This window comes from Poecile atricapillus, chromosome 3 (assembly GCF_030490865.1).
Source record: "Poecile atricapillus isolate bPoeAtr1 chromosome 3, bPoeAtr1.hap1, whole genome shotgun sequence".
In the NCBI taxonomy this organism is placed as follows: Eukaryota; Metazoa; Chordata; class Aves; order Passeriformes; family Paridae; genus Poecile; species Poecile atricapillus.
In genome coordinates, this window is record NC_081251.1 from 90,109,232 (window position 1) to 90,124,243 (window position 15,012).

At 35.4% G+C, this 15,012-nt stretch overlaps 1 protein-coding gene across 2 annotated transcripts in view; it reads left to right on the forward strand.

The window, feature by feature from the left end:
• Window positions 1–15,012, forward strand: part of SRBD1 (S1 RNA binding domain 1) — a 123,425-nt gene that overhangs the window by 13,299 nt on the left and 95,114 nt on the right. For both annotated transcript variants that reach the window (XM_058836487.1, XM_058836488.1), the window contains 4 exons: window positions 1,568–1,664; window positions 2,827–2,962; window positions 8,049–8,152; window positions 12,958–13,065. In XM_058836487.1, the coding sequence (XP_058692470.1) occupies window positions 1,568–1,664; window positions 2,827–2,962; window positions 8,049–8,152; window positions 12,958–13,065 (445 nt within the window). The remainder of the gene's footprint in view (window positions 1–1,567; window positions 1,665–2,826; window positions 2,963–8,048; window positions 8,153–12,957; window positions 13,066–15,012) is intronic.

Genomic DNA, 15,012 nt, shown 5'->3' on the forward strand with positions numbered 1-15,012 from the left:
TTTCAACTTATCCTAAAAATAAACCAAAATAAAACCAGCAGTTGATTTTTCAAAGCCCAACGTTTGAAAGTTAAAAAAAGCAGGCTAACCAGAAAACTTTGTTCTTTTTAGTTGCATGCATGGTCAAAAATTTCTCTAATTACACAAGTGTGTGCTGGTGGGCACACTGAAGTGCCTGTCTGAGTGGTGCTTGTTGAATGGGAACTTTCTGATTATTTCTCAAATTCTGACTTCTTTGGGCCTATGCTATCTTGTTCAAATAATCTACTTGAGTGTCTCAGTCCACATTCAGTATGATGCATGTCTTCAAATTTACTTAGCTTTGTGTTCTGACATCACTTCTACTGTAGGTGATAGTAGCTCATAGATGTAAGGATCCAAAATTTACAACTTCTGATTAGTTTAGGCATTTAATAATGTATTCTTATTCTCACTTTTTTTTTTTTTTTCATTCTGGCAGGTAAGTTTAGCTTCCTTGTCTTAAAAAGGAGCAAGATAATTTTTTTTATAGTGTGTAACTTTATAGCCTAATCAGAAGCAGGGTTCTGGGTTCAATGAATAGACAGAGCCGTGCAACCTGTTAAAAGGGTATAAATCTGTCCATTAGGCAGCAGAGTGTATGTATGAGTACATGTAGAGAACATGTATTGCAAGAGTCAGTTAATGCTGCATCTTGCCGGCTCTAGGATTCTTGCTGTTTGCTCTGAAGCATTCATTACTGACTCTTGCTAGAAGCAAAACTAGATATATTGAATTAAAATACAAGATGTCTGCTTTACTTTATTATCTCTGCTTCCAGTCTAATTCAGTCCCTTTGCTAAGGGGAATTATGTGCTTCCTCTTCTGGCCATTTGAAGGAAAGAATGGATTCTGCGTGTTGGAAATTAACTGAATGATTCTGTTATCTCTGCAGAGATATGAAGACATTTATAACTTCATGTCTTTAAAGACATTTTATAACTTCAGTGTTTCATAGGAGAGGTTGATGGTACCCTGGCCTTAAAAGTGTTGTTGGGCAAACTCCCGCTACAATACAATGGAAATATAAAACTAGAAAAAAGACAGGATTACCTGCAAAGAATTTTAGGCAGTTTTCATACCAGTAGCAAAATACAGACTTCTGCTGTATTTTATCTGCAGTTGTTAATTTCATTAGGACTTCAAAAATTAAACCTAATTTAAAAAAAAAATATATTTAAATATCCAATTTTACTGTTGCATTGTTTACATCACAAATGTCAAGATCTGTTGGCATCATAGTTAAAAATTATTTTTCCCTAATTTTAATATAATTTTGACTTCTGATAATGCATTGGTGACTTCAGGCTTATTAAAAATATAATTTCAGGTGTTTTGGAAAGGAAACTTTAGTTGATAAAAAAAATTTTAATTAATTAGGATTCTTTGAAGTGACTTTGCAAGTCAGATACCTTTAATCAGTTTCCTTTCAGCTTGCATGTATTTTCTTAGTGCTTGTGCAGTTGTGTAAAGTAATTTCATTAGGTTTTTTTGTAATTATTAACTGTATATTATAGTGACTGTTTTCTGTAATTATTTTTCTTCTAAGGGCTTGCAAATATCCAGGAAGTAGAGGCTGGAGTGCAGCATATTTTAGCAGACATCTTTGCTAAAGATGAAGGCACACTGGATTTTATCAGGAAATTGTAAGTTCCATTCTTACTTTCTAAAGTTTCTTGCTTACATGGTAAAATGCAGTCTCCTAGTGGCAGATATAGGACTTTTTCTTCATGATGTGAAAACAGCATACCTGTGAGATGGATTCAGGGCCATTCCTGTGTATGTTCATTAGCCCTTCTGCCTGCCTGGCTGTCAGTGCAGTAGAGATCTGCTGTGAGCATGGCATGATGCTCTAACCCCCAAATCTGTGCTCTGCCCTATGTATAGCAGATCTCCCTTGCAGTTAGTGACCCATAAGAGGGTTTTCCCTCCTTGCACTTTCTTCAAGCTATAACTCCTTAGAAGTGAATCTGCTTAAGCTCTTGCTCCAATAGCTGACTTGACACCAGTCAGTGTAATGAGTGTGCAATGATGGTTGATTTTGGCATTGATAGCCAATAAGGCAAACAAAAATGACTGTTTTTAAAGCAGGACTTACTGATCCTTTAACTATGTTAGCCGAATTTTCTTACATTACCTGGCTTCAGTGTTGTCATGTCTGGGGAGCTGGTGTGACAGAGCAGTAGTCACTTGTTATTTTATTTTGTCTGCGGTGTACCACTGGGGGCAGAGAAGAGAGTTGTCCAAGAGCAAGCACCACCTTAAGAACATGCAGAGTTGCTTTGAGTCAGCAGTGTGAAAATTTCAACGAAGGGGGTTGTTTTCTAAGGGATGTGCTGTCGCTATCTGACTGTCACTTTCATTGTTTTGACCCCTGGAAATTCCTTAGTTGAATACTCAGTGCTTTACAGATGAATCCTACTCATCTGAAGTGTGTTGTATGTATGATATTTACGAGGAGCATTCAGGATTGACTGTCATTTTTTTTGCAACTTCCCAAAATTTGTTGTGTGAAGTTGAACCCATAACTGAAGTGCAGGTGGTGGGTTTTGAGTTTCCATTCCCTTGAGGAGGAGGTCTATGATCAGCTTATTCTGCTTGAATGTCCTCTCTTGGTATATTACAGTCAGTACACATTATGTCACCTCAGCATGAAGTTGTATCATCCAGTTCTGCAGGTAATTAGAGTTAACATCACTTGCAATTGAGCAGACTCCGAACTTCATTTTTATTTGATCTATGCAGGAATGACTTGTCACAAGTTTCATGCTAAAATACCTTATAAATATCTGATTTTCTTTTCTTCAGATGCCAGAAAAGGTACATTTCCATCCAGTCAACATTGGCAAAAGTGTCATCCAAAAATGGAAAGGAAAAAGATATCAATAAATTCCAACTGTACCATGAGTTTTCTTGTAATATAAGGAATATTCAGCATCATCAGGTACAACTTAAAATTTTAGTATTTTTTTCTTAGAATTTTAACTGTAGTAAATGTTGCTTTGTTTTTGGATTTTGTTGCTTAAAACTAATTCTAAAAATATTTTATTTTTCTTTAGTCATCAGAGGTAATAGAAGCTTTCAAATTCTTGAGAGGCAGAAATAAGCTCTTGATCTGTTTTAAGAAACAGACTGCTATTCAGTTCTCCCAAAATGGGCTTGTTTTGCAAGTCATCATTTTTCCCTTTTGTGAAGCATTTTCGGTTATCCTAAGCCCCAAGTTTCGACTTATATAACTAGATAAAGAAAGAAGAGCTGAAGCAAACTTACTAGCTCATGACAAGCTAATGACTTGACAGCTAGGCTACCCCTATTACTGAAGTTCAAAAGCAGAAGTGTGATGCACTCAATGCAACTGTCAAGACCTCTGCACTAATTCATAACTAATCACCAAGTGAATTGTCTCTTGTTCTATTTACCATCACCTAGCTGAAAAAAAAACCAACAAAACTGAACCAAGTAAAACAAATTAAAAAAAAATCAAACTAAGATTCCAAACACAGAACTAACCATAATATCATAGAAGACAGACCACTTAGATGCTTCTAACTAGAAAAGTTCTTTTCCTTTAGAAGGCTCTGATATGCTCTTATTTTTTCTGTGCTTTGTTTTAAACCAGTGTATTTTAAATTAATAAAGGATTAACTTATTGCCAAAAAAAATTCACAACATGGATAAACTGATTTTTAAGCTGCTTTTCCACCTGCCAGTATAGGAAAGGTGTTACATGAAACACTAAATAGCTACTCTTGATTTCAAGAGGCTGGTCTTGCATAGATGTTTGAAGAAGTACCTGTAGTTTTTCTCTTTGTAATAAGTACGAACATTTACTGTACTTATATTGATAGTTATTTGGTGAAAAGTTGCTTCTAGAGGGTCTGGAAAAGTTGATAGAGCAATCTATTGGCTACTGTGGTGACATTGGCAAGGATTGGTGGATTCATTCATGTTAGGATGTATGGATTCTTTTGTGTCCTTTTTTGTTGAAGGAACACTTGAGCTGGCAAAGAATATTTGGTATTACCTGCACTCACAGTAGTGAATACCATGATGTTTATTCAATACATGTTGCATAATTGTTTCCTGGGATGATGGTATGATTTAGTTCTTCTCCAAGGCATTATTTTTTTTTTTTTACTTAAGGAAAACTGTTTCTTGGCTACAGTGAGGGCTAAAACCTTTATTTCCCAAACCTGATCAGCACTTTGATGATGTGTCTGCACTGTTTTTTACCCAGGATGTGTCCTTACTTTGTCTGTTTGATGTTAAGATTAGCTCAATCTGCTTTGGTTTATTTTTCTGTGTCTGCTGCTAACCTGAATACCTCTTTCTTTACCCATTCTGGCTCTTCAGAGAAGTAATGAATGCTGATTTTGCAGCTGGCAGTCCTGTAATCACGGGATGGTTTTGCACATTTCCGTGCTGCCTTTCATCTGTGTATTACTGCTATCATCTATTCTAATAAATTGAATATTTCTGTACTGTGAATTGAAGCAGTCTGAGTTGCTTGTGCTTCAGTGATGTTTCAAGGCTCAAGGTGTCACAGGGCTGTCTGTACTAGGTGAACAAAAAATGCATTTTATGATAGTTTCTGACATGTAAAATTTGCTATTTTGTAAATATACTGTAACTTTTCATGTTTCTGGTTCTTGGGTTCTTTCTTAATTTTTCAGTTTCTGTATTCCTTTTGTATTTTGATAATGAATTAAGGAGAGAATTTTTTTTTCTTTACCTGCCATTTCTTCATTAAGCTTAAACCCTGGTGTTGTACTTTTCAAAGTTTTTCTCATCATCTTCTTTTTCTTTGTTACTTGACCTTATTCCCCTACTGATGCAAATTGTCATTTTTTCATGTCTTTAGTTTCTTGGGTTATGATTATCCTTTTCAATACCTAAAAGTCTTTATCTTTTCCTTCACCTAACACTGGGAAGAGATAGTTCCTTTGTACATTCAAAAATCGGTAAAAATATATTCTTTAAGAATGGAGTTGAGGATGTCTTCAAGAGAAGGAATTCTCTGGATTGGCTCAAGATTATTAAAAGCAGCTTATACCTGAAAAATATATAGGAAAGCCTGAACCTTAGAGTGACTTACATAATTTACTAATTCCCCAGAACTTCAGGTTAAATAGATGTATTTGAGGAACAGTTGTGAAACTTACTGCTTTGAAGACCTTCTCTTCTGCTGGCATGGCTGCACACAGACAAGTGTTCTGAATGCCTTTAGGTAGAGGCAAAAGTCAGCTTTTTAAATCACCTCTTTTCAGAGTTGCAAACACAAGGTTCCATAAAATACCGCCCTGAAACTTGTCATCACCCAAGTATGGAAGTGCGAGTGATCCTAAAGACTTGGCTACAGCCCTAACTCTGCTCTGGTGTAGTTGTGAGTATAGGGGGTGGACAGTAGACTGGCATGTTACCTGTTACATGTGGGAGACCAAGCTGTGCCCTGGTGACAGCTGTGAAAGCCCTGGCAGCTGTGTGTGCGTTGTAGCATGTTGTTGCAGTGAGTTTAAGTGCTGTGCAGTAAGCTCTGCTGCAGCATGGTTCTGCTGTGGGTCTGGGTTACTTCCTGTGCCGCTGTCATTTTGTCTGCTGAGACATGTAATTTTGTCTTGAGTTTTGAAGCATCAGGACTGGAGTGGAGTGAGGTTGTTGGAAAAGTTAAAATACTAAAACTGTAATGAGAAAAAAACTTGGTTGTTTTAATAAGTTTTAAAAGCTGACTCCAGATTTTGACATGTGTGTACCCCATGGGTGTTTCCAGCTTTTGCTAGCAGGAGGTTCAGTCACAGCTTCTTCCTTTGGCAGCAAGGAGAACCTGACTGGACTCTCCTAAGACATAGCTGAAAGGCAATACCAACACTAAGGGAAGTCATAACTAAGGGAAAATATCTTTCAAGAATTCATTTGAATTTTTGACTAATTGTAAATAGTTCAGTGTTTGTGTATGCCTTGAGGTTTCTTTCCTGTGTTTGGAGAGGACTGAAATAGCAGGAGATAAAGAATTTGTGAATAAAGTTTAACATTTGAGGCAAGTGCTCTATTTGCAATCTCATACTTAAAATGGAATTGGAAATTAAAGTCCTTGGCAAAGTATACAGAGCTTATTCTGTGAGTTTAAGTCAGTGTGGAACATATAAGAGAGTTGTGCAAAATGAAGCATGTTGTTTTTTTATGATAAATAGAAAAAGGTTAAGTGAATCTTGTGATTGGATCATATTGTTGTTCTTGCTTTCTCTGAAAAATGTATGTTGTTTCTAACAACCCTTGCCCTGGATCTGTTCCAATCTCATATGAAAACAGTCTTTTTCCAGAAGTGAATACTGCTTTGTGACTAGATTAGACAGATTTTAACCTGTTACTAAAAAAAACCAAGCTAAACAAAAAGGGCTTTTTTATATTAGAGGGAGATATTGAGTAATTGTATTTTAAATTGAGCACTTATTGCGTGATCATTCTTCTCTGAATGCATCACTTAGAACAGGATAGGCAGATTGTTTTAGAATAAAAAATATCGATAATATTAGTTACTGCATTAACAGCTGGTTTAAGTTCAGGTGATTGACACATCCTGCAGATGGAGTGCCAGGAAATAAAATGTGATGCAAATATTGATCCTGCTGACAGCATCTGAAATGATGACATTATAATTCTATCGCATATATTCTCTGTTACAAGCATCACTTGGATTTCATTTTAACTTGACATTTAACCTTCTTTTAAAAAAATAAAATCAGAATAAACGTGAAAGCATTTGATTTGTTAAAATGTGTCTTTCTAATTTCTATTTGAAAACATTTGCTTTGGCAGTCAAGGTACCAGATGCTATAATATTTCACATGCAATCTTTATTATTAGCTTTGTTGTTCAATGATATGTCAGGCCTGGTATGTCACAGGAGCAGTAAGGCTGAGGAATATAAATTGGTACTATGTCCTGGAGTCATTTTAAACCATTGTATTTAACATATGTGACATGTCTGAGTTAGCTAGTGATTGAATTAAAGTTCATGATTGACACAGAATGCTCTGTTGTGACAGTGCTCAGGGCCTGCTACATGCAGCAACATGTGTAGTCATACAGGAATGTCAGCTTTGAGCAGGTTTCTTTTTTTTGGTTTTTTTTACTGTAAAATACTAATCTAAAATACCAATCTAAAGATGTGGATTTTATATGCTTCTGAGTATTATTCTGTTTCTAAAATCTGCTCAGTGAGTTTTCTTAGTATTAAGGTGAACATTCAGTATCTCCACAGTGAGATTAGACTACGAGATATTCACCAGAATCCTCCAGGACCCACCACTTGTGTTGTAATTCTGGTTTTAAATGTAGAGTCACAGTCTTCCATTTAAAATTGAACTCTGTGTGCAGGTAGCATGTATGCAACCAAATTTAGCTTTAAATCATGACTGTGTGGTTATGTGCACAAGACTCTGTCAGAAATACATGCATATGGTTTAAGGCTGGAGTGTTACTGTAAAGAGAGTGAGTACATCCTTTTTATGCTGTTTGTGAACTAGGCATGAATAACTAAATCCTTTTTCAAATTAAACTGAGCGCCTTTGCGTCATCAAGTTATGATTCACAATTAATTTTAAGTTTGGATTAATAATGGGAAGAAAAACGGAATCTGAAGCATAGGAATAACTTTATCTGTTACTGATGTCTAGTTGTGATTGGAATCACTCTTCAATTAATTTATTGAGTCTGAATTTGGGTTACTAAATAAAATTATTCCACCACCAAAATTCATGCTGTATTGCATTATAAGTGTGTTTAAGATTAAACTGGATCCTGAGATTGCAGACTCCAGGAAAAATGTATTATTTGTTATGCCAGGGCGTGATTTAATCTGTGTTTAAATTGTGGATGTTATCTGTACATGCTAGTACTTTGTGAACTGATTTACTGTACCACCATCCTGATTTGCTACAGAATGTCAAGCAAGTGCGTACACAAATGTTGATAAGTTTATCTTTTGGATATTTTGTGTGTCATCTGTCTCTGCCATTTATGTTTGCACTCAGATTCTGGCCATTAACCGAGGGGAGAATCTGAAGATCCTGACAGTGAAGGTCAACATTCCTGACGGGGTGAAGAATGAATTCTGTTGGTGGTGTGTCAATGAAAGGTCTGCATGGATACATATTCTTACAGAATCTCTTTTTTCTATAGACAGCTGCATACTGAAGTGTACCTCATATGTCTTGTTACATTAGGAGAACAAATTAAACAAATATTTATTAGATTAGATGAAATTAGCTAGTGGATAATTCTTACTCTGTATTTTCAACTGCTATAGCATTATGCTGAAAAGATCATGCCTTGGGCTATATTTGCAAGTTCTGACACTATTCTTCAAGCAATTGAATTTTTTTTAAACATATACAAAGACCAGTGAAATGTGAATATATTTTTAAATTGTAATATTCATTACATTCAGTAGCCTTTACTGAAAGGACTTTGCTGAATCCAATAGAGTATACTCCAAACAATTTTCACAAATGTAAGGAATTACATGTTTAAAATAACTTAATGGATTTAACAGACAAATGTAAATGTAACTGCCTTCAATGCATGACTCTCACATATTGTGTGAACCATATCTTGCATTTTGATCTCTGTTTAAGTTAGAAAACTAGACTGTAAAATCAGATTCTTTTAGTTCTTACTGATTTGCTCATATGAGTTGTCTGGGTTTTTTAAGCCTGTAGTGGGATGTTTAGTATTGCATAATTTTCAAGGACTCTTGCAAAAGTTTAGGTTAGCTATATGGGTTTTCATGTAATATCTCTGTCAGTTTTTTTCTTGGAAACTGTACCTAGATGTCCTCTGTTGGAGAATATTGTGATCCAAACTCTGCATCTTCCTTGAATGTGTAGAAAACAGCTTCCTCTATCTCAGTAGTCTAAGATACTGGGCGTTGTTCTGATGGTGTCTTAGAAGCCCCTTCCTTGGCATCCTAAAAATGAATAACCAAAAGGAGGGAAAAAAATAGGAAGAAATGTGCCTTTTAGTGTATAAAACTGAATACAGTGATACTGCTTTAGCATGTGTTTCTTTTTCACAACAAGTCCAAGAAGTGGATGTAGTAAAAATGTTCCTTTTCACTGTAGGAAATTAATGGGGCTTTTTCCCTCTGAAAGAGAAGAATAGAGCCCTGAAAGTATTAAAATATATTTTGGCCACATAGTATTACTCTTAGATCATATTATGCTAAGTAAGCTTTTTATTTTTCCCCAGGAAAGTATTAGAAGTCATCAACACACCTGTTACTTTCTAGTTGTTGTTCCTGTAGCAGAATTTCTGTCCTCCCCTCAAGATGTATGTTCTGTAGGCAGAGCATGGCTGTCAATCTTGCTTTTACTGCATCTATGACAGAATTTGGAAGCACTGTGGACCACAGATAATGGAACAGCTTGTCACTGCTACACAAATAAAAGTGACTCAATGTAAATTGAGATATTTTTGTTTGATTACCCTTTTGTGAGTCATCCTGGGATAAGAAGACTATTGACCTTGGAAATGAATACTTATTATTACTTAGCACTCAGAAGGCTATATGTGCTTATGGCTTTTTACTACTTAAGGACACTTTTCCATCATTAGGAAACTTTTGAAGGAATGGTTTTACTACATCTTTGTGCATTAACATCGAGGACAGATTGTTATCTTCCTCCTTAGATCGACAACTGTGTTGTCAAACTGACAAATAATAAATATATATTCTGCCATGTAAGCTTTGAAATGATTGTCCAGGGGTGGAATTTGCATTCTTTTCATTGCATTGATTTGCTGGTTAGAACAGACTAAGAACTTTATTTTGTGTCAATGGTTTCAAAACTTTGTAAAGGTGTTAACTGATTTACTAGAGATCTCACACACACAGTCAGTTGCACAACCAGAAATGCCAGCTTGCTACAGAGTTTGGCCAGTATTTTAGCCACAAAACAGTATCACCTACTGCCTTGTGAATTAGTAGCAAATATTCTGAACTTTTGTTTTTCTGAGACAATTTTTTTTTGCATTAAATGCTCCCTCAGTAGAAAGTGAGTTTGGGAGTTCCTCATTGCATTGAGCTCTGTGTAAATGTTGTCTAATAAGATTGTGAATTTTTTTGAAAGCTCAGAAAGCTTCTCAGAAGCACCTGTTTCCTTGCAATTTGGGTTTGTATAGAGAACTCAGGAATATCATTATGCCTGGCCCTATGGATTGTATTTTTTCCCTAGAAAGTGGCATTTTTGTGGTTTGACAGTAAACCTATTTCCATTAACACTGGATATCTACTGGTCCCAAAGACTTTATTGTGAAATTGAACACAGAAAAATGATTAGTGAGAGAGCTAGAGATGGGCTATGTAGCTTGCTTGGAGTGTAGAAACAACATAGAGTTGTTCCTTGGAATGGGTGAGAGTTTGTTCCTAGGTGGGATTGTAGTTTTAAAAATGAAATTTGATGTTCGATGATGTTTGCTCAGCTTCCAGTCAAATTTCTGAGATCCTGTGTAAAGCCCATGGTACAGGCCTTAAAGGCTTGCTTTATCTGTGTTAACTAACTTGGTACATATTTTATATAATGTCTTGGAGGAACACAAAGCTCTGCTGTTTATCCTTCAGGTCTAAAAGCCTAGCTGGGCTCTTCCTGGAACAGTTATTAATCAGTACTTGTGGTTCTTAATGTGGGCTCTGTTAATTCTGTTTATGTGTAGTTCCAACCTCTGGTGCCTCAGTAGTCTAAGCCATTTATGTTTGTTGTAGTCCCTGTTGTGAACACTAGGACACAGAGAGCTGATAAGCAGAGTAAGATGATACTATTTATGTGGAGCTTTTTTAAAATTTGGCTTCAAAAGCTAGATCTTGATTAAATAGTCAAGAAAAAGTCATTCTTAGAGGGAGGCTTAACTAGTCTCTGATCTTTAAAAATACAGACATATGGTTTTGCTTTGCTTTTTGCAGCCATGTGGCTATTTCTGTTCTCTCAAGAAGTATTGATATTACTAAACTGCAGTATTTGCTATGATTGAACTTGCAGTTTGAATGTTTTCGCATTGTAGCAATTTCTAACAGAATGTTGCCTAAATTTTTACTTATCTATAGGCAGGTAATAAAAACATCTGTTGTAATAACCTAATTACAGAGGAAAAGTTTAACTGGCTTTAATGGATGGAAGAGAGGGGGAAACAGCTGCCAGTTTTCCAAATTCATTCTTATTTGTGCTGAGGATGTTTTCTGGGGTAGTCATACTTGCCATCTGTAAAACCATCATGTTTATAGAATGTGATGGCAAATGACAGGTTTTAAAGCCTTTGCCACTTTTATATGGGTATGGAAAGAGTCTCTAGTTACAAATAAGGGTAGTAGAACAACTTGCAAAAACGGTTAGCAAAGTGATGAGATCATACGGCTAAGCAGTGAATTACAGCCCTGAATGTTGTAAAATTGAATGTGAGCTTAATTCTGCTCCTGTGTCTGTCTTCTCAGTGGAGGGCTGAATCGATTACACATTTCTCAACTATTATATGCACAGACACTTACAGAAGCTATTTCAGGAAGTTGCAGATCCTCTTAGACAACTGAAAAGCTGTCTGGCTAGGAGCAATTTAGAATTCTCAGTATTTATGAGTGGTTGCAAGTAAACAAGGTCAAAAGTATAATTCAGTTCTGTTTTTGCCTGCACTTGGACATATTATAACCATAATTTTACCATATTTCATTTATAGAAAAAACATGACAACCAAACAAAAAGCTAACAAAACTTGAATGCTTATTTTTTAATATGTCTGGGTATCTCCCATTACAGTTTGGGACCCAGGTATGTTAAATAATACAATAAGTGAAGAAAACTGAGTGTTATCAGTATTTCTTAAAAGTAATAAAACAAGGGGGGACATTAATAGAAAATATTAACAGTATTTGTGGACTATAATACATCTGGGTGCTTTTCCTCTACCTCAGTCCCTTCTCACAGGGTGGACAATCTCAATGAGTCAGTTCTGCGTGTTCAAGGGCTCACGCACACACCCACCCACACACATCAACCCACATCCCCCACACCCTCCTTCATGGAACTTTGCCCGCAACAAAAAGATCAATTGATTAAATATCTAGGAAGCTTTGAGAGTGAGGTGTATTTTACAGCAAAATTTGAAGTACTTGTTGTAGTAACTGTGCACTCTCCCTAGAGAAGAGTTCAAGACTTCAAAGAGTTTGGCTTAGGAAAAGTTGGAAAATAGTCTTGGTTCTGTTTGGTATTGTTTATTTCATTTTCCCTTTTCCTTTATTATTATTTGCACTTCAAATATATTAGTAACAGGTAAAATGTAAAAGCAGTTTGAAAGGTTTTTGGCTTTTCTAGTTTAAGAACTGCTGTAAAATTAGTAAGAGTTCATTTAAAAGTTGAATAGAGATACTCAGTGCATTCCAGATGAAATTTGAATTGGATTTAATTTATTTGCATTAGTTTAGCTCCTTAATCTCTCTCTGGGCATAGTTTCTTTTACGAATAATTCTGCAGTGACAAACACAGAGGGTGTTTAGTCATTTTATTCAATAGAGGAATTGAGTATTGAGGAATAGCAAACAATGCAACCCTAAAGGTAATATGGAATCAATTTCTTTGTTCAGTTGTAATAAGCTTTGACTTCTCAAAATGGAGAATGTTTTATGTTTTCTTTTAAACATAAATCATAATTGTATTCTAATATCTAAGAAAAGATACACTTCTATCTAAAAGATACACAATACCCTTGTGTGGTATTAGAACTATGAGTAACTTCTCATACCATTCATATTTGACTCAAGATTTATTTGCCTAATTATTATAATGCAGTTTATAGAATTTAACAATGTAGAAGCTTTTCTGGAAAATTCCTTTTTTATCTAGCTTTTTGCTTGTGTTCTTAAGATATTTCTTTTATTTTTCTTCTGATCTTTTACAGATGGAGACCAAAACAATTTTTAAAACCAGAATTTATGAGGCTACTACGGAGCTCTGTAGAGGATTCATATAAACGCCTTATATATCCTCTTCTCTGTAGGGAATTCAGGTAAGCATGAAATAAATCTGTATTTTAGCAATTCCCTCCCCAGTGTTTTGTTAGACTATAATTTATCTATTTTAAAATGTCAGCATATTTCTAATCATCTGTGTTTACAGAAGAAATTAACTATGTAGTCTTGGTTCTATAGATTAATTTCTGACCCTCTCTGATTTAGGCTACAGTAGAGAAATGATCTTTCTGTGAAGATACTTTATGTATTTACGTAGATAGATATTCATAGGTAGATGTTTGTACATTTATCTAATAAAGTACAATTTAAACTATATTATCCTGATAGTTGTATCTTTATTTTTTATTCTTATAATAGCATAAACCATGACGTCACTGCATTTTCCCAGTATCTCTTCATGTCACAGCAATAGTACTGTCAGTGACACTGTTCTGACTCACTCTCTTCTACCTGTCTAATAGAACTCAGCTAAGTATTGTTAGGGTAGGAAGCACCCCTTGTGTTTGCCAGCTGCATTTTGTGGCAGACTAATTAGTTATAGTGTTAGTCTGATAGTCTGATTTTGTGAGTATTATGATATCTGTAGAGAAGTTGGTAAACTTATTACTGGTTTTACTGTAGTAATGATGTCATTGGATATCATGTCACTTGTTAAGATCTGTAATATTGTTCTAAATTTAAAAGAAATTTCAAGCTTAATATCAAATTGACATTAATTAAATGGGGTATGTTGTGGTATAGTATAAGAGTTTACCACATAGTGGAAATTATTGATTATGTCAATTAAAAGTGGTATCTTCTAATAGCTAACAGTACTTACGGTGTGATTCTTCAATACCAGAGAAACTCTAAAACATAACATGTTTCATTTTGGCAAGGCTATTTGATGTGACCTGAATGCTAATGCTTTTTTGAGGTAGTTCAAAATGAAATTTATTGAAGAGACCTGGTTTCTTGGACCAGAAATGTTGAAATGGCTTGTATCAAAATGACATGCTATCTAGTACCTAAAATCAGCAACCATTTCATTGTTAAATGTATTTCTTCTGTATTTTCCTGGGTGTGCTTTTGTGTTTAGTGTTGTTTTCCTGACACCTTTTCATAGAAATCATTGTACAAATGATCTGTGTTCTACCTCTCTGAAAAGAACCATGAGCTCAAGATTTTAACAGCATGTATTTCCAGTGGCTTTTTGGCTTCTTCACTACAGTATGTTGTGTTTGCTTATTGCTTTGCAAGCAAGGTTGCTTCACGTCTTTTGATTAGTGAGCCTGTTTTTTTGTTACTTCGAATTTCACAGATTTCTAAAAACACTGAGTTCATTTATTATTTTGTGACTATAATACATGTAGCTACTGTAGTAGAGGCACTGTGTCTATTGTGGTCAAAATTGTGAACATCTCATGTTGGAGAGTTTAGTTGTTGACTTCTGTCACATGGGAGTGGAAATAATTGTCATTCCTAGCTATCTCTACAATCAAACTTTTAAAATAAAGAAAAAAAGACCTACTTTTTAGTGGGGTTTGGTTTTAAGAGAGCTAAGAAACCTGACATAGGGGTGCTTCAAGGCTTTTATTGTGTTTTTATTCACTAATTTGTACCACAGGACTGTTGTGGCCTGTGTTGTGTGTAATGCTTTGAGGACTGCTGGAGCAGTATATTGCTGAAGCTTTTTTGTTCTGTTAATCAAAAAGGTTAAAAAAAGCTTCCTTCCCTACTACTTATTAGACGTAGCTCATGAGTAATCAATGAGAAGAATACGAAGCTTGCTGCCAGTTCTGAGGGGATATCTGCTTAGGTTTTACTCTTTGTGATGGTGTTGCATGATAGGTGGAGTTTGGGTAAGAAAATCGGAAACCTCTTCTTTAGAGAGGAACTCAAAGCACCTGACAGTATTTTGGTCCCTGACCACTTAACCCTTATCCTCCTCTGTTATGTGGAGTTGGTGGTTTGAGACAGGAATGACGCAAACTCTCAGAGAT